Source organism: Gopherus evgoodei, chromosome 6 (genome assembly GCF_007399415.2).
Source record: "Gopherus evgoodei ecotype Sinaloan lineage chromosome 6, rGopEvg1_v1.p, whole genome shotgun sequence".
NCBI lineage: Eukaryota > Metazoa > Chordata > Testudines > Testudinidae > Gopherus > Gopherus evgoodei.
This window is the reverse complement of record NC_044327.1, coordinates 31,066,138-31,086,452: the sequence shown is the minus strand read 5'-3', so window position 1 is coordinate 31,086,452 and position 20,315 is coordinate 31,066,138. Positions and strand designations below refer to the sequence as shown.

The 20,315-nt window shown below is 44.2% G+C and overlaps 1 protein-coding gene across 3 annotated transcripts in view; it reads right to left on the bottom strand.

The window, feature by feature from the left end:
• ADAMTSL1 (ADAMTS like 1) overlaps positions 1-19,202 on the bottom strand; it is a 692,925-nt gene extending 673,723 nt beyond the window's left edge. For all 3 annotated transcript variants that reach the window (XM_030566852.1, XM_030566853.1, XM_030566854.1), the window contains exon 1: positions 18,764-19,202. In XM_030566852.1, coding sequence (XP_030422712.1) covers positions 18,764-18,850 — 87 coding nt within the window. In that variant the 5' untranslated portion in view covers positions 18,851-19,202. The remainder of the gene's footprint in view (positions 1-18,763) is intronic.
• Positions 19,203-20,315: the final 1,113 nt, after the last annotated feature.

Here is a 20,315-nt window from a genome sequence, read left to right as displayed (position 1 = left end):
TAAAGGAGGTGCCACACCCCACAGTGTTTTAAGGATCATGTTAAAATATCAGATCTCATTCTGTCCAGTCAGCTATTTCACAGGAAAAAGTGCCAATGCTAAAAGTCTGACAATACAGAACAGCAGTAGTTGCTCCTAATAAAAGTTGAAGGTTGTGTCTCCACTCTAAATCTGAAGTCCAGCTTCCCCAGAAGAGAGAGAAATCCCAGTGGAATATCACTCCCCATATGTTATGCCAAAGTAGAATTTTTCCTGAAAGTCTGGGGGAAGCTCGGGAAAACAAATATGGAAGTGATAGTTTTTAAAAGTTTCAACTTTTTGACACTTATCTTAAACTGAACCAAATTATGAGCTTAACCTCTGTATCCTCCCACTTCTTGCACGCAATAAAATTCTAGCTCCTACTAGACCCTCTACTCCAGTTCTACAAGTACCATTCAATCTCATGGAGAAATTATTTGATCTCACAAAGTGCACTGGTCAGTTACCCTTTAGAGTTTCAGTACTGGAGGGAGGGATTTCACATACTTTGTGATTTTGTAACACTATGATGTATCAGCTCCAGAACACATTAAGATGTTTAAGCAGCACAGAAGCAGCATTCAAGAGAGACTCATCTTCACTGGAACAGGATACAGTGTGGGGACCATGACATTTAGTCTAATCTTTTACAGAAAGTAAGCTACCATAGTAGTCTTGAGAGAAAGCCAAATATGAAAGCATGGGAGCAGGACACCCTCTTGAGGGGAGAGAGAGTCACTGGAAGGGAAAAGTAAGATAGCTGCCAACTCTCTTCCTTTAAAAGCAAAGAGATGGCCAAAGGCTCACTAAACTTCACCATACAGATGAGAGATTTATGAAGAGGGGCCACAAAAGTTCAGTAAACAAACATTTGTAAACCATCACCATTGCAGGTATGGCCTCCAAGTAAGGATTGAGGCTGCATTAGCAGGTCATTGCAGGGAATCCTGCATCAGTGTGGTCCCTGCTGTACTAGTTAGGAACATAAGAATCACTATACTGGATCAAACTGATGGTCCACCTAGTCCAGTATCCTGTGTCTGACAGTGGCCAGCACCAGATGTTTCAGAGGAAGGTGCAAGAAACCTCACAGTAAGCACGTGTGGGATACTCTGTCCCTCATACAAATCTCAAGATAATCCCTAATAGTTAGAGATTATTTTAAGACCTAAACATGATGTTTCAGAGCCCTTTCAAAACTTTTGCTTTAACATTAACTATACCAACAACAACTCCGGACATTTTTGTTTACCATATAGGTGCCCAATACCTCTTTAAATCTTGCCAAATTCTCTGCTTCAATGACATAATACAGCAAGGAGTACCACAGTCCAGAAGTATTGCAAAAAAACCTGAGATTTTCAAAGGGGCCTAAGGGCAAGTCTACACTTAAAACACTGCATAAGCATAACTGCACTGATGTAGCACTTTAATGAAGACCCTCTAAGCCGAAGGGAGAGAGCTTCTCCTGCTGACACAGCGCTGTCTACACCAGCACATAGGTTGGCATGGATTATTCAGACCTCTGAGCAACAGTTATGCTGAAGTAATTCTGCAGTGTAGACAAGGCTGAGAACTAGGCACACAAATCCCATTGATTTTCAACGGAAGTTGGGCATGTAGTCCCTCAGACCCCTTTAAATATCCACCAAATTACTAATTAAACCCTTTCTTCACTACAGCCACCACCATTGCTAGCACTGGAGGAGTTGCAACAACAGGGACCTATGGATTCTAAGTTTACGAGTGGAGATTCAGCCCATTTGAATCAACCCAGCACCTGCCACAAGTAATGATTTCACTTTAGAGAAAGATTACCCCTCCCTTGAGATCAGTTTCCTCTTCCTTCACACAGAGAAATGTTCACAATTCAAAATGCCACGTTCTGTTTTACAAGGAGCACAAATTAGAAGCCAAAGCAAGAGGACAGCCTAATATGGGATTCAACAAGCAGAGGCCCATGTCTCAGAAAGCAAAACATAATGACCTTTTACCATAGTGCCAATGTACACTACTGTCAAAGGGATGTGCATTGGCATGGTTCCTGCATCGGTGTGGTTCCAGGGGAAACCTTCCTCGAGGTGCTTTCCCCTGGAACACTGTAGCCTTTGTACCTTGAAACAAACTAAACAAGTGTGCATGTACACACACCCCACAGAGAGTGGGCATTGATGCTATAAGTGCCCGAGAACACACACAGGATGGAGAAAGGGCATGAATAGTCTCATAAAAATATAGATACAGCATCAGCAACTGGATAAAAAGAAAAGGTACTTTCCTGCCTGCACGACACCTGTGAGGTGATGCTTTCAAACTCCCTATTGCCTTTTGGTTTTTTAAATACATGTTAACTGTATGTCATTTCTATTTGTACATAGCAGACCAGTGTGCTGAGATGAGCTATCTAAGGCATTCACTACCTCCTCAGCTCTCCATCTATAAAATGGGGTAATTGCACTTCTCTACCTCACAGGAGTGTTGCGAGGATAAATATATTAATGATTGCGAGGCTTACTCAGATACCATGATAATGGGGGGCATGAAAACTCTAAGAGATAAATTCTGCCTTATTTCACTTCTAGTGTGGATGTACTTTTTTCTGGCTGCAGCTCTGAATGTATCACCCGTATACATTCAGAATGGAATGTGACAACTGTTAACAGAAGTAAGAGGCCATCTAGTGAGACAAAATTTTGGTTACAAATTTAAAAAAAACCTAAATGTACATAAAAACTATGGAACACAAAAATGGTAAAATTAAGTTAAACCAAATATTTCACCATTTAATCATCTGAGCTGAACTACAGTATCAACCTCTGAATCTGCAGAAGTCTGCCACTTTCATGCAAAGGGCAGCATTCTCCAAGATCAGTTTTCAACACCTTGGAGTATTCCTCTCAAACTTCTTCATTGCAGGTACTTGGCCATATATGAGGCAGATGTAATCCATTTAAGTAAATGGGTTGATAAGTATAAAGCTGCCTAGAACTCAAAGAGGATCTCAGAGAAAGGTTTGAATCATGAAGTCTGAAAAGCACTTTCCCTCAGAGCAAACACTGCCTTCAATTAATCATTCCAGCATGGTATAGAAACTCCGTAGATAATTTACTAGTTTACTTTACGTAGCTTACTTCTTGGCAGCCATCTGCCACTAAACAGAATCGATAAATGCACTGTACAATTCACAGGTGAAGCATTGTCCTAACAATCAGGTGCCTCACAATAAGCCAGACAATATCTAGTGCCATTACCTAGAAGCTTAAGGTTAGAAGTAAAGAGGAATTAGAGTGAGCATACCAAACATGGCGCTCTTATTCCATTTTTTAGGGCGGTGCAGACTTCGTGCTCAAGTGCTGCAAAGCATGTGTTTAACTTTACTGATATGACTTTGCTGGGATTGTTCAGGACTAATGTTACACTCACACACAATCATTTCCAAGATCAGGGCCATGGTGATTTGGGGTCGGGAAGAAGGGTTTAAGATAAATTATTTGGAATTTAATTCCAGACTTTTTAGTGGCCCCATCTTTTTGCTGTGTGTGACCGTCATAGATCACACCTGCTGCAGAGAATCCCTTTGCGTTCTCCACATGCAATTTATGCAGGCGGGCCATGACCATCCAGCCAGGCTCTCCGTAAGGTCTGGCCCCTTTAGGTGTTACAGAGTCTTTACTGTCTTTCAGCTCACCTGCTCAACAGTATCCCAAGGACCAGTCTTTCAGTGACTGGGTGGCTGGAGTCCGAATCACCCTGTCTTCCCATAAATTTCTTTAGTTCTGACCCTTCTTTTATGATCCAATTTCCTTCAGTCCAGACCTTCTTCCAAGTCCCAGTTTCAGTTTAGTTTTGCCCTTCAGTCAGGGCTTACTGCCCAGAGATGTTCCTCTCCCCTACACCCTACCTTTCTCTTCTAAACCTTCTCTCCTCACTCACTACCATTTCTCCCATCCCCTTTTAATTCCAGCACTTCCTCTTCTTGAGTGCTCTCTCCTCCTGAACCACACCCACCCCTCGTGATGGTCAATCACATTAACCCTTTTAGAGGATCCCTATGTCTTAATTACCAATCATTAATCCTTTATTAGCGCCATTCCAGGCTAACTTCTCCCCACCTCCGGGAGACAGAACAAGACCCTGCAAAGTGGCCGCACCACCCCATGACAGAGACATTTTGCAAAATTTGGATTTCACATGGAAACATGCCCAAAAAAAACCAAACACCTTCCCTAATGCCAGATGCTTCCGATTTCAAAAAAGAGAATGCTATCATAACAGAAGTGTAACCTGAGGTGGCTTTCATAAATGGAGGTAAACTTGGGCCCTGATTCACTCAAAGTTGTCATATTCGCCACTCACATCCTTCTAGTTAAGCAAGGAGCCACGACATTTTAGGTATTTTCACAAAACTGAGAAGAAACATGAAAAACGTAGTCATTTTACAAGGATGCTCTCCATTTTCCCACCAGTAATTCCCTAGAATGAATATGTATTCATTTACACACGCAGGATTGTCTTCTGCTCTGTGTTCCACTCACCAACCAATCATAAAACATTTAAGCTATAAACACCAACTTTAACCCATCTAAAAAGAGCATGATGTCATCCATCCATCCAAAGACTCTCTTCTGCTTAACTCCCCACCCCAGGATGTAAGGCCAGATATTTATATGGAAAAAAGGGAGGGGTACTTTTCACATTTACGTAGCATAACCCAGATGTTGGCCAGGCATTTCTTTGGAAGTTAATACAGCTTAAAGCTAGACTGACTCCCCCACATTTCTCTAAAAAATTAACGATGGAAATAAAAAGAAAATGTGTACAGCCATGGAGGGCCAATTTTCACTATTGGAGCTACACAGAGGCAGTGAAATTCATTTAAATGAAGTCTGTCTTCTATGCCAGCTCTCCACAGAAAGACACCTGTGCAATCTAAAGAAAGGATTCTGCAGGCCGTGTGTATTAGACACAATGGAGACATTATAATCACATCAAAAACCACAAACAGGAAATTCAGTTCACTACAGAGTATTCACATGATACATATAAAAATAAATGCAAAGCTAGAGTGCAATAATTATTGACAATTTTGCACAAAGCCATTCTCCCACTATTAAACGCCTCATTAAAAGATCTCACATTTATGTGGTTAGTTTAAAAAAAGTATTTGTATGGAAATTCTGGAAACCTTTGTGTCAAATCAAGAGCAATGGTATCAAGCTAGATTCCATGACCCATATCTAAGACTGATGTAACGCAGTCATTGTTTATAGTACATAGACACATAGGACTGAACAAGCTGAAGTATGGATGCAAGAACAGGATTTGTTTTCCAATATCATCCATCAGAGAAATTAGAGATGAGAAAGGCCCATCAGATCATCCAGTCAATCCCCCTGCCAGTCCAGAATTCTTCCATACAGCCTACATGCTACTCCTTTATCCCATCTATATTTTAATAGGTTTAAAGCAATTGGTTTTCCACTACTTCCCTTAGAAGGGCTACTCCATAGTGTAATAGAGCTCAGTGTTTTTACCAAACCTACCTTCGTTATCTTAATTCCAAATGACACTAAACTTTCTAGTTTAGAGAAACTCATCATGAGTGTAATGATTTAGGGGATCAGTCTGTATGAATTATGAATCCTGGCCAATCCTATGAAATTACCTCTATGAAAATTGCTGTATCATGAATGCAGCTCTGTACATGTATCCACCATGAGTGGGCAGGGCTGTGTCACTTCTCTGCCAGATGAGAAACTCTGGTGGTCATTAGAACTCAACAACCATCTATTCAAGGTAAAGTACCTTGGAATAATAGGTCTGCTAGAGCGTGGGAAAAGACACTTTCTTCTCCTGTCTGAAAGATACAGGGGGGAAGTGGAGAGCAGTGGAAAGGTATTAATACCCAGGGGGGACAAACAGCTGTGCATCTCTCTGTATCAGTGTTATAGAAGGCAAATAATTTATGAGTTTACCCTGTATAAGTTTTATACAGGGTAAAACGGATTTATTTGGGGTTTGGCCCCATTGGGAGTTGAGCATCGGGCATCTGAGTGTTAAAGACAGGAACACTTCTTAAGTTGCTTCCAGTTAACTCTACAGTGCCTGGCCTCTGTTCAGACTCCAGAAGCTTCAAACCCATGAGATCCTGCAGATGAGTCCCCTCAGCAACCTGGTGAGCTGTCAGCAGGGGGAAGCCAACCAGATCCGTGACTGCGTGTCAAATCCAAATATGAAGCTATTTTTTAATGCAATTTAAGATCCACAAAGCAGACCTTCCTGGTACATTTCCTAACTATTCTATTCTGTCTCTTCCCCACCTGCATCCCCTTCAGAACATCTCCCCGACTATACATATAGGACAATTATATTGACTGCACAATATCCCTCTTAAAAGGCATACAAAATACATAAACATACAAGTCTGGGCAGACTTTAAAGAATGATTTTTTGGATAGGGTCAAATTTCACTTAGATAATGTATTCTTCACCAGCTGTTGTGAACTAATGTTGTATCTTTGCTACGTGCTATTAAAGACACGTCATGTATCACCCCAGAGGTGCAAAGTGCTTCAAGAAACATGACAAAAGAAACTATATCAAAAGCGTAAGATAGTAAGTGAATATTTAAAATACCTGCATGTTTGATTTCCTTTTTTGATCATATAAGGCAAAGCTGCATGAACAATGTACATTTTATGCTATTTTGCTGAGGAGTTGCAGCCTTAAATCATGGACCTACTATGGAAAATCATGAAAAATGGCATTTCACATTTATTATGTCTCCATATTAAGTTGATTTAGTTTAAAAAATAGAAAGATAAATTTTCTACCTACCAGAGCTACAGCCACTATCTCAATCAGATCTACCAACCAACCTGAATTTGGTCTTCCTCAAGCATCAGCAATAGTAATAAATATCCCTCAGAACAAACTGTCTTCAGTTATACCTGTGCAGTTGCATTAGACTTCACAGGGCGTGCAGAGAGTGGCCATTTAAAAAAAAAAAGGCAACTTTTTTCCCAGAATAGAACTGCAGTTTAATAAAAAGATTCTGTTTATATTCATGGACGAGGATTTGGGTGGACAAGAAATTGGGCGGAACAGGGCAGCTGGCTCATTACAAGGAACTGGGCTCAGCTCTCCTGTTCCAGACTAGGTGCCCCCAGTTGGATCAATTAAGAGGGTGGAGCAGAATGCAGGGGGCTATGCAAGATTAGCTAGGAGTCACAGCAGACTGAGTCAATCAGGAGAAGGGCAGGAGAGGAGAGCTTCCCAAGACAGACAGTGTTGCTGGATGGCTCTAGGCCAGAGAGGGCAGAATGAAGGAGGAGCAGTAGAGACCCCACTGATGACTCCGTGCTGGAGAGCTGGACCCTGAGGAACAGTGATCGGGCCAGAGGAAGCGAGGGGTGCTCCCAGCAGAGAGGCTTTGGGAGTTCCCAGTGGGAAGAGCAGGGTTGCACCTCAGAAGGAAGGGGTTTCCTGGCAGAGTGATGGAAGAGACTGACTAAGGAATCTAGTTGTGACAGAAGACACTGGGGCATGGTAAGCACAAGAATTAGGTGCACTGGGGTAATATGGAATATATGTTGGGACTGCTATGGATTATTTGCACTATGATTTGTTAATAAACTGTGTATATGGACTAGAAGACAAACTTAAATAGAGTTACTGGGGACCTAAGAAGGAAACTGAGTCAAGGGGCCACCTCCATGGCTGCCATGAGTGGGAGCCTGGGAAGAGGCCACAAGTTTACCCTGGGCAATAAGACTAACCAAACCTAGGTTACCAAAATCAATGCGGTCACTTTTGACTCCTGAAGAATGTGGTCTTCACAATCAATGCTCCTGTTAACACAGAGATAAGATATGTGTGGATTCAGAGTGCTCTATCTGGGTGACGATATTGTTAACCCAGCTACTGATGGAAATAGAGAAGAGCAACACTACATACTATATCTTTTGCTTTATGGCACTGACATCTTGAAATAGGAATCCTGAAGATACTAGTGCAGAACCAAATCCGGTACACACATACCATCTGCTCCTATGCCAAGGAAATTAGACAAACATGATCATATCCTTGCAACAGCCACAATTCACTAGCCTGAAAAAAACTAGAGACTGAAGACCAGGTAATGATGTGCATGAAAAGTGTCTGAATTTAGTTTTTACACACTTTCTCCACTGTACAAAACTGTGATCCTTATTCTGTATAAATCCTGCACGGTCCATGAATCAGATGTGCCTGTTGACCATAAAAATTCAATCTTTAATTTACACACCTACTTTCCACACTGAGATTTGGAGAAGATTATCTATATTCTGTCATTTTCAGTATTGTCCAGTTTCTACCCTGCCTTTATTCCCTTATTGGATCTTGTCAGTTTGGCCAATTTCCTCAGCATCTGCACCAATGGAGGGCTAATGCCAGTGTAATTTGAGACTGTAATCCTTTTAAAGGCCAGAGTGGCAAGGTTTTTTATTATTATTATTATTATTCAGCTTACATAAAAATCTATTATAGATAGGAAACAAGTAAGACATCTTTCAAATGTGGGCACCAAATTTGAATCAGCCAAATCCCTAAGTCTTCCTTTCAACTTAAAGAAAAGAATTATTTCTTAGTTCAAGGAAGTATTGTTTGTTTCTTGTAATTAAAAGTAGTGATGTTCTTGAAGTGCAAAATAAAATGTTTCTTTTGAGTAACATCTTCCCCATTCCAGGAGAGTCTGAATCATCTCCTTACCAGACAAAGATGGATTAGGAGCTGCTGAGAGATTAAAAGGCTAAAACTTTCTTTGATACAGTTTTTCTAATCTTTTAGATGAGGTTACCATCACTGGTGGGAGTTGGGCCATTACATCACTATTTTTCTGTCTCTCTCTCTCTTTTTTTTTTTTTTTTAAAGAATTTGCCCAAATTCATTGATCAGCTCCATCCCTAAACCCAGACTGCAGACAGAAGTGTTTTGTTTTGGAATAAGCAAGTAAAATAGATCAGTCAGAGGATGATGGAGCCCATACAACTAAGATATAGGATAGAATTTCACAGCCCCCATCCACAGATCCCTTCTGTCTTAAGAAATCAAGTGGGAGAGAAGAAAGTTAGGCATGCTGTACGCCATCTTTTACAAAGAATTCAACTGGTAACTTGAATGGTGGGTGAACTAGTTTCTATTTAATTTTCTTCACACTTCCTCATGTAAACTCCACTTGGCATTTGCCAACTCTTGGAGTGCCAGATTGACCTACTGGGGGGAGGAAGGGTTCCTATCCTAGGGACTACAACTGTATGTAATGGCTACCAGAAGACCCCAAACCCACTCCAGAGTATTCTGACTCCACTTCCCATAATGCTTGGAGCCAGAGGAGGGGACAGATGGAGTAGAAACTCCTGCTGAGGCCAATATGGAGATTTCTGCATGGAGTGACCTGAACAAGCAGTTTTCTGGGCCAATTATGAGCCAGGGCTGCTCAGCCCCTACAGTGGGAGGTGGGGGGCAGCCTGATTCAGAGACAAGGGCACATCTACACTTAAAATGTTGCTGTAGCATTTCAATGACCAGAAAAGCCCTCACATCGACATAGCACTGGCTACACCAGGGCTTATGTCAGTACAGTTGTATCACTCAGGAGTTTGGAATTTTCACAGCCCAAGCAACAGTTATACCCATATAAGTTTAGAGTTTAGACCTAGCCAAAGAAACTTGTTGTAACCTCAAAACTGAAACTAAACCATGGGAGCTGTGACTGAAGCAGAACAGCATGGTTAACTCCCTCTCTCCACAAAGGGAGTCTTTGACTTGCTGCAGGAAATGGTGCATGGGTCAGGCAGTTCCAACCCTGCAGAAAGCAGCAGAGCTCCAACTTGTCACTGACTTGCAAGAGCCAACTGAGGCCTCCATAGCACTCCCTACCAGGCTCCCTGGTAGGAGGTGGGTGAGGACTCTGCCCCGCCCAGGGGTAGGAACAAGTGAGGGAACCCTTGTTCTTTAAGTTGGGCATTATTCACAGCTCTGCAGCACTGATCTCAGGATTCCAACCTGTGTGCACTATCTGCCTGGGAAGGTGCCAGGGAGGAGCTGGGGTTGGGAAGATTTGAGTGTGTTGGAAAGTGGTTGATTTGGTAGTGTTTAGTACTTGTTAGCTAACCCTATCCCTTTCCTTCCCTAGATCCTATTTTCCTGGTCCTAATAAAGTCCCCCTTTTCTATATTGTTATTTTTGGGTGTGTCATTCTTCCGGTGTGGTTGGTGCTGAAGTATTTTTATTGTTTCTTGTGCATCGGATTTCTAACCCTTGTCTGGGAGTAGCATTATTCATTTTCCCAAGGGACAGCACCACATATGTTTTGGGGACAGTGAGGAGTCACCTGGGTGGAGGCACCTGATATCTGAAAAAGAAACTAGGATCCAACCCAAGGGAGAAGCCATTGCAAGTAGCAAATACCAAGAAGGAGTCTTGAGCCACCCCTAGAGGGATGGAGTGCATTAAAAGGGTGGAGTTTGCAAGATAGTATTGACTTGCAGATACCTAATCAAATGAAGGAAAAAAACCACATCGAGACACCGAGAACAATGCCACAGGTAGTCCAGCAAGGGACTGCTTATCTAAACATCTCAATAGCCTTTGTTTAGAGTCTAAAAGCCTCATAAGAATTGGGGACACATTGTGCTAGGTGCTGTACAATGTAGAAGACAACACTGTTAGTGATACAGTCAAGGAGAGGAGCCTTAACCCCTGTTAATATATGGCAAACCTGAGTCTGTAAGTAAATTTAGCAAGGCAATAAGAATGAAATTCCATGGTGTAGAACAGTAGCACATATTCAGAACCAAGCAAGCACTAGGAGCTAATAAATGGCTTAGAAAAAAATCCTGAGTCCTTCCCTCAGCTATAACTCCTAACTTGCACAAAGAATGAAACTACCGAAATTACCATCAGCTTATTTGGTGAGACAGCTGGGCAGCAAAGATGAGTGGATAATTCGCACAGATCAAATCCAAGGCAAAGTATTTCTCCTTCCTCCTCCTCGCCCTCCCAAAAAAGGTGGTGCCTATTACCCTCAAAAGGGAATAAGGTAGAATGGCATCGCAGCAGATACAGGGAAGCCCAAGTCCTGGGAACAAACTTATGGGCCAACAGCTAGAAGTTTGACCTATTGCATGCAGACCTTCTCCTCTCCTGTCCCTGAGTGAGGCATCATAGCAGAAGAACTGGTTCTTCGAGGCAATCAGAGAAAGAGATGACCTCTTCAGAGGTCAGAAAACATCAAATCTTAAAAGAATCAAACTGTATCAAAAAATCTCTATGGATAGAAATTCCATGCTTTAATAAGACCATGACAGTGACAGTGATCGTGAAATGCTCAGAGATTAGAGGCTAGGAAAAAAAACACCCTCAACGATAATGAGGGATTTCAACTATTCCCTTATTGATGGGCACATGCCACCTCAGGACAGGATGCAGAGATAAATTTCTTGACACCACTGATTGTTTCTTGGAGCAGCTCACCCTGGAACCCACAAGGGGAAAAGCAATTCTTGATTTAGTCCTAAGAGGAGCACAGGCTCTAGTCCAAGAACAAATATGGTTGAACTCCTCCATAATAGCAACCATAATGTAATTAAATTTAAAATCCATGTAGCAGGGAAAATACCAAAGAAACCCACCACCGCAGCATTTTACTTCAAAAAGGGGAACTATTTTTTTTTAAAGGAAGCTAGTTAAACAAAAATTGAAAGGAACAGTCACAAGAGTGAAATGCCTGCAAGCTGCATGGGAACTATTTAAAAACATCATGGTAGAGCAGGGATAGGCAAACTACGGCCCGCAGGCTTTGGATCCGGCCCGCAGGATTGCCACCCCAGTGGAGCTGTGGGGCTAAGGCAGGCTCCCTGCCTGCCCTGGCCCTGTGCCACTCCCGGAAGCGGCTGGCACTATATCCTTGTGGCCCTGGGGGGGGGGGTGAGGGCTCTGTGTCCTGTCCTTACCTGCAGGCACCGCCCCCCTCCCCCGCAGGTGTCCATTGGCTGGGAATGGGGAACCATACCCAGCTAGTCCCAGGTTTCCCCCTTGCACCCTTGCTCATTGTACAATCGGTTTCCTTTCACCCCAACTGGTCCCTAGCCTTTGTCCAGCCACTTCCAGGCTCCTGCCCCTCCCCCAGCTTCTCATTCCATCAAAACCTTCCCCTCCCTCTCTAAGCTAGTTCTCAGCCCCTGTCCTCCCCATCCCAGTCTCCTTGCCCTGCCAGTCTCTCCTCCCTCCCTCCAATTCCAGTCTCACCAGGCTCCTTGTCTCCATCTACTCCTTTTCCTCTGCCTAGGCTCCAAAGTTTCACTCTTGCCTCCCCTGCATTCAGGCCAGGCAACTCTCTCCTCCATGCTGCATGGGCACCAGCAGCAAGGTCATTGTGAGAACAGAAGAGGCAGGCTCCCTGCTCTCAGTTCCGCCCTATCCCAAAGCAGTCAAAAGCAGCAATAAGGAAAGTCCAACTTTTCCTCTGTAGGCCTGGGTTGGAGCACACTTACTTGGAGGGGCCAACGGGAGATTCATGTGAAGTTTTGCCACACATAGTAGCTATAAGGTGATGAAACCTGCTCAGCCACTCTGTGCCAATGCTGCATGAGCAGCCTGGCCAACGTTAGGAGCTGTGAGGGGCTGGCAGTTATTTAGGAAGGACAGAATCTTCTCAATGTTCAGCAGCTAAAATCTCAGAAGTCTCTGCTAGGCATATACAAAGAGAGATTTTTCAAAGTTTTAGAGCTTGTCTACACAACAAAATTAAGTCGACTTAAGTTGATGTACAGCCACCACAACAATTAAAGAGGTGGTTGATGTCCACACGTGCTCCTTCTGTCAGTGGTGCACATGCTCACCAAGATGGCTTCCATTGACTGAAGTGGGGCACTGGGACACTGACAGCTGGAGCCCAGCAGCCCTGGGGCTGACAGCCTCAGGCACGTCAGCCAGGCATGGGGCTTACAGCTGAGCCTCCTCTTCCCCCACCCCAGCACCGACAGCCCAAATGCCCAAACCCACCCCAGGGCTGACAGCTCGAGCTGTCAGCTGAGAGAGCCCTGTGCCCAGCTAACTGTTCATGCTTTGAGCACCGGGGCCGGGTGGGGGCCCAGTTGTGAGCCCACATCTGGTTGACTGCTCAGGCTGTCATCACCGGGGCAGTTAGGGGAGGACTCCAGCTGTCAGTTCCACTTGTAGACGCTGCATTAGTTAAATTGGCTGTTGGCTGCCAACTGCACCGACACTGCATCACCCTAACTACATTGACCTAAGTACCCCTCTCATGGAGGCGGAGTTACAATGTCGGTGTAGCAGGGCACTTACTTCAGCAGAAGTAGCATTGTAACCTACTGACATAATACATTGGATGTAAGCTACTTTATGTCTGCCTAACTCTGTAGTTTAGTTTATACTTTGATCAAATTTGGGTGGATTTTCATAGAAATGGCAAAAGGCACATCCCTGCCAAATTTCAAGGCCTTGCTCCACAGCATGGGAGCATTAGAGAGTCTCAAAGAAGAGAGTCACCAGAATTTTTTTAAGTGACAAGACAATTTATTTCTTCTTAACCTCATTCTCTGAAATAGCTCCATTGTTTTGGTGAAAATTTCAGATAATCAGCCTGAGGCAGACACCCCTTATGGAAATTTTCAGCTCAGTTTAAGTTTAGCAAAATTATAAGCAACAGAAAACAATCTCATAGTGGAAACCATTAGGTAACCTTAACAGGTAGTGCTATTAGCACTGCATACTTTAATGGATGTTGCTGTAAAGAAAATATTCTCCTATGCAGCTCACACCTTCATCACATAGTATACCAAGATCCAAATCTAGGATACAGTAAAGCTCAAAAAGAGAGGTTATCTATTAAAGAAGACAAACATCTAATTAGATTGTAAGCTTTTCAGAGCAGGCAGCATCTTTTTGTGTGTTTGCACACCACCTTGCGTAACAGAACCTTGATCCAGAATGCAAGGTACTGTCATAATTCACACAATACACGTACATTAGATTAGGCTGATAGATACTAATGATTTCTGAGGCTATGTTGCTTGTAATAAAGATTAAAAAAAATCAAGAGGGATGTTTTGATATCAAAGTGCTGGTTGATTAGATAATTTAAGTTTGCTATTCTCATAGGATTCTGTCTCCAAGTCATTTTTGGAGATAAAAATTGTCTTTACAACATCCTATATGTTTTAAGGCTGAAGTAGTTTGATCTTTCAACCTAACTAACACCCTAATTGTAACGTGAACGTAGTCTTCAAAACATATGGATTGCAAAAGTATCTCTATTGACAGTGAATTACCCTATTTAAAATTGAACTTAGTTTTTAATTAGGTCATTTTTCTGTGTAGCAAAATACAAAACAACATGTCCTTGGAGTAGACTACCATGAAGTAAATATAGCATGGAAGAGAAGGCAAAGCTAGATGTAACCTTCTGCAGCTTTCAATGGGTAATGTTATTGTACTACAAACATGTATAGTAAAAGGATGTCCTTCACTCCCAAGAATAGCTTCCTATGCCACTTATTAATATTTTATAATAGTGCCTAGAGGCCCCAATAAGGATCAATATATTGTGCACATTCAGCGTCTAGTACAAAGCGAGATGCAGTCCTTGCAAAGAGCTTACAATTTAAATGCACAACACAGAGAGGGGAAACAAAGTATAAAGAGGGGCATAGAGATTAAACGGCTCGCCCAAAATCACATAGGAAGCCAACAAAAATGACTATGGGTATAGAATGGCTTCTGTATGAGGCGAGATTAATAAGACTGGGACTTTTCAGCTTGGAAAAGAGGCGACTAAGGGGGGATATGACAGAGGTCTATAAAATTGTGAGTGGCGTGGAGAAAGTGAATAAGGAAGTGTTATTTACTCCTCCTCATTATACAAGAACAAGCAGCCACCAAATGAAATTAAGAGGTAGCAGGTTTAAAACAAACACAAAAAAGTATTTTTTCATGCAACCCACGGTCAACCTCTGGGACTCCTTGCCAGAGGTTGTTGTGAAGGCCAGTACTATAACTGGGTTCAAAAGGGAGCTAGATAGATTCATGGAGGATAGGTCCAACAATGGCTATTAGCCAGGATGGGGAAGAATGGTGTCCCTAAGCCTCTGTTTGCCAGAAGCTGGGATTGGGTGATAGGGCATGGATCACTTGATGATAACCTGTCTGTTCATTCCCTCTGGGGCATCTGGCATTGGCCACTGTCAGAAGACAGGATACTGGGCTAGATGAACCTTTGGTCTGACCCAGTATGATTGTTCTTATGTTGCAGAGCCAGGAACTGAATCCAGATCTTGAATCCAGCACCATCAGTGTAATATACTGACGAAGTTAAAGAGTCAGAAATCTGCTTTATTTTCTGTTATCTGACACTTCTAGCCTTCATAATTCCTCAGGGAATCTTATTAAACACAATAAACAGTTCAATTTTATTTTCAAATCAAAGTGGGGCAACAGAGGGCTTTGAGTGTTACCATAAGATATTTTAATGCCATTTAAACCCTTAGTTCATAGTCAAGATAGCATTTAATGCAGAAAAACCCAAATATTAATATGTACATTTTTATACCATTCCAAGAAACTGTAAACTCTTCAAGGCAGGGGCCATCTTTTAATTATTGTATTAATAATTTTATTATTATTTTTATTATTTAATTGTGTGTGTGTGTTCTGTGCCTAGCACAATCAGGGGATCCTCACCTGGGAACTCTTGTTAGCACTTTACAAAGAAACAGCAACGATGTGCTGGGTAGCCCCAAAAGAAGTTGTTCACCAATCCAAACCATCTAAATGTAAAATTGAAGGCAGCCATACAGTGAAGAGGCAATGCCAAATTCCATTACTTCAATTGTTACATTGAGAATCTAAATGAATTTCAATTTAGAGTTATATATTCAACGTAAGAGCCAAAGAAAACTTCACTGCATTTCTGTTGCAGCTCTAACCCAGCCCCTCTGTGCCCTACAGAGCTACTCCACAAACTCTGAGACATGATTGGAATAATTTGGAAAAAAAATCCTTATACACAAAAGCAAGGAGTTACTTTGAGCTCCCTCCACCCCAAAGAAAAGTTGCTTTGGAAGCAGAGGAAAGTGGAGACCCAGATAAACAGTGGGAGCAGGTGTGCAGAGACAGGATAAGCAGTGACAGAACCCAGTGCCAAGAGGCAGATCTGATTGGTCTAAGGGCAGGGCTGAAAAGGTAGATAAGGAAAGGGTAGGCAGGAGTTCCATCAGGGAATCCAGGCTAATGTGGCTTTAATAACCTGTAAAATAAGGTGCAGGGCTTACTTTGTCTCTCAAAACAAGTCTCTTCCAGCATCAGTTTCCATATCATGGTGCAAAATATTTACCTAAGGAGGCTAATATGCAAGCTCTGTAAGTGCACCAATACTATCAGAGCAGTATTTTGCCCAACTGTACTTCATGATGCACTTATGAGCCAGTCCAGAAAGGATCATACTTCTAACATCAAAACTTCAGTTATTTTGTTCATGACACTGTTTTCTTCACAGACCTCTCAGTGTTATTTCTCAAGCCTGGGAAACTAACCTATACCTTAAAAACACAATGATCCAAGACACACACAAACAGCTGAAAGTGATTTCATTAACTGTTTGTCCCAAGAGCACTGAATGGGGATGCCCTGTCTTATTTCCCCCTGACTGCACTCCCTGAAGTAAAAGCTCCGCAACAGTGAATCCATGACTAAGCAAAGTAAATTACTTTGCAGAGCATGCAAGTGGGTGTAAGTTACACTCATGAGAACCCCACTGAAACAGCCCACTTCAGCACATTGCTCTCAGAAAATGAAATACTCATTTGAAAACACAGAAAGGATACATACTATCAAAGTTATTCTATTTCTTGGAAACATTTCCTCCCCACAAGAGGATAAAAACCTGCACTCCTGACATTCAGCAAAGCTATAATAAAAGTTGTGTACTATTAAAAGACCCTCCCATCCTCCCTTTCTGAGAGTTATAAAACTAACCTCAGTTTGAGTTTCAAAGACATTTGCTGGGAAAGTATGACTGTAATACAGGGACATTTATAAAAAGGGATGCACAAAATCAGCCATCACTGATGTTAGCGTTAGTGCATCTGGCTATAGATCAGGAAGGGAGGGGATAAGCCTGCAGAGCATAGTGGTCAGTTTTGGACACACAAGTTTGTAAGAACTGACTATTATTTCTTCTCTGTATTTTGATGGAGGTCCTTTTGAGGACTGGAGAACCCATTGTAGCACCATACCTAGAATTTAAGGTATTATACAGGTTCTTGTATCACCTTCATCCAAGCAGTATCCACTACCCTTCAGTAGTGCATCAATCATCCTTACTACTATTGGCAACAGGTGGCTCATTTGCTCTCCCCATTGGGAGACCTGTGTTTACAGTCTAGAGTTTGTTTTGATAGAGTTTCTTGGTTTTCTCAAAGAAGACACACAACATATCAGCAAAATGTTACCTATACAAATACAAAACTAATTAGCTGCACACTCACCTTTACTGCTGCTGTTAGTTTCCCCAAAACTATCCACTCCCTGCCTGACCAGAGCAATCTGCTCCATGGCTGTTAACCCAGAGGCCTTTCTGCCTGCCTCCCCACAACAACAGCTCCCCTCTTTTACAGGATGAGCAGAGACCTGATGACATCACACCCACCAGTGTGCTAGTTTCCAAACCAACAGTGCCTAGGGTGACCAGATGTCCTGATTTCAGGGGCTTTTTCTTATGTAGGCTCCTATTACCCCCCACCTTCTGTCCTGATTTTTCACATTTGCTGTCTGGTCCCCCTAGCAGTGGCACTTCTAAAAAAGTCTCTGTAGGTGCGCCCCCCCCCACTTACCGGCTGCTATAGGTGTTCTAGCAGCAGCCAGGAAGTGTGTCTGCCCCCCCAGATGAGGGAGGAGCTCCTGTGCTGCATGGTCCATTTGAAGAGGATGGGCCACTTGGTGCAGGGGCTGGACGCAGGGTGTGAAAGGGGTGCTGCTCCTGCTGTCCTGCCCCGGGAGGAGGGCACCTGCCCCAGATGGTGTAGGCCTCCCTGATCTTATTCTAAGCTGAGGGGCACAACCTGACCCGGATCTACCTGGTCCCCCACTACTACAGGCCTGCTGCATGCAGAGTTGTGACCCTGTCCCCAGGAGATGTGCGGGGCTCCTGCCCCACGCGGTGCCCCCAAAAGTAAGGAGTCGCCACTGGGGTCACATGTGAGGAGAGTGAGGACCCCCAACCTGGCTCCTCCCTCCGCCCCATCCCAGCTGCTCCCGCTGCAGCAGCCAAGAGGCGCCGGCTGCCAGAGCTCCTACCAAGCCCCCAAACCTGCCGGGATGGCAGCCGGCCGCGCCAGGGAAGAGCCGGGTGGGCAGGGGCAGGAGCAGCAGCAGCCGCCGCTCAGCACCGAATGCCGCCCGCCTGCGAGAGCCGCCCCGGCCTGCGCCAAGCGCAAGCGGTGCGCGGGGGCTGAGCGCACGCGGCCTCGGGGGTGCGCGCCGGACCCGGCTCCAGCCAGCAGGAGTCACCCCGTGCGGGGAACCTGCTGCAGACGGCGCGATCCCGGGGCCGCCCTCCGGACGCTGCTGCCCCCCGGCAATGGGGCGGCTCGAGATAACCGTGCCCGGCCTCACTGGGGCGGCAGCGCGAAGCCCGGCACGCGAAAGGCCAGCGGAGGAAATGGGAAGCAACTTCTCTTACCTGCGTAGCGGAGCACAGGAGCCACAAGGTGGCTGAGAGGATAGGGGTCTTAGTAGCCCAGCGGTGCTGCACCCCTGGCGCTGACATCCTCGCCCCGGGATGGGGAGGTGGAAATCTGCCAGCAAACCCCCACACACACACCTCGGACCTCCTGCCTTAGTCCGTCCAGAGGCGACTGCTGCTGCGCCTGCTTACGCTCCGCTTCTGGTGGCGCAGCTCAAGCTCCAAGTGTCTCTCCCTTGGTGGCAAGGCAGTCTGTCCATGGGGCATAGGCAGGCTTGTGTGAATGGTGCATGGGGGGGGGGGGTGCTTGTCCTGGGTGAGAAGGGCAGGATAATGTGTTGAAACGCTCGCCCCCTGCTCCTCCCCTCCTCGTGTCCGAGCTGCTGGAAGGCGGAGAGTAACAGATACAGATCCGCCCGGAGCTGCTGCTGCGGTGTTAATTTCAGGATCCAAGCGCCTAAGACACATTGTTACTAAATTTATAAATTTGCTGAGCGGGCGGCTGGCTGGGGAGGGACTAGCCCCACCTTGCAAGCCTTAAAGAGACACCGCTGCTTTCCCTGGTGGTCTGAGGTTTTCATCTCACCCACTTCCCGGTCAACTGTCACTCTCCTCCACTTCTGCTCGGGAGGCTTCCCCCGCTCCCCATCTCTCTCTCCTACAGCTGAGCTATTCATCCTATTGCCTTTCAGCTGAAAAAATCTGGGATTCCAACTGGATCCCACAGCATTCCTAGCCAGAAACTGTAAGTAGAATTAACCACTCTCCTGATCCAGTAGGATTTCAGATGGCAAGTAAGGGGATTCCGAGTGAGGAAATGCACGAGTCCTGTAGTAGTATTTGAAATGAGAAACTGCTACTGGAATTTCAAACGGAAAATCGGGTAATATTGCTATCGATAGTCTAACTAAGGGCTCCTGTTTAAAACAAACACATAATCCTTAGCTTGCAAAAATCCCCTAGATCAGTGTTCAACTTGTGGGGCTGGGTGGGAGGAAAAGCAAGGAGTTTAAAACCATGCTGGGAATCATAGCCCAGGAAATTATTTTAAATTAGCTGATGCTCGGTGCAAAGCAAAGGCCAAATATTTCCTGTTAAGTGTTTTTATGAGTCCCAGGGGAACCATCTCTTGTAAGGAACATTTAGCAGTTTGCAGAGAGAGGTGGTGAATTCCCATGGGAGGCAGGGAAATCCCCTGGCTGCCCTGCCTGCAGTCTGGTAATGGAATTTTAACAAGGGTCTGGCAGGAGCCTCTGAGAGCCAGGACCTTATAGTATTTCAGAGGAGAAACTTGTAATTGGGAAATCCACCAGCCCTGTAGTATTGTTTCCATCAGCAAGGGAAATGCATATTAAGATACAGAAACAAATAGAACAGTTTATCATTGGTGCAATAATTCACACCTGCTAGTTGTTCCTGGGAATGGAGGCAAAGGCCCTATTGTTGTAAGACACAGTACTGTTGTCAGTTTTTTGTTTTGCTCTCTTAACAAAACTCACATTATCACTTCATCATTACAGCAGACCAGGAGAGTCCATCTTTCTCTCCT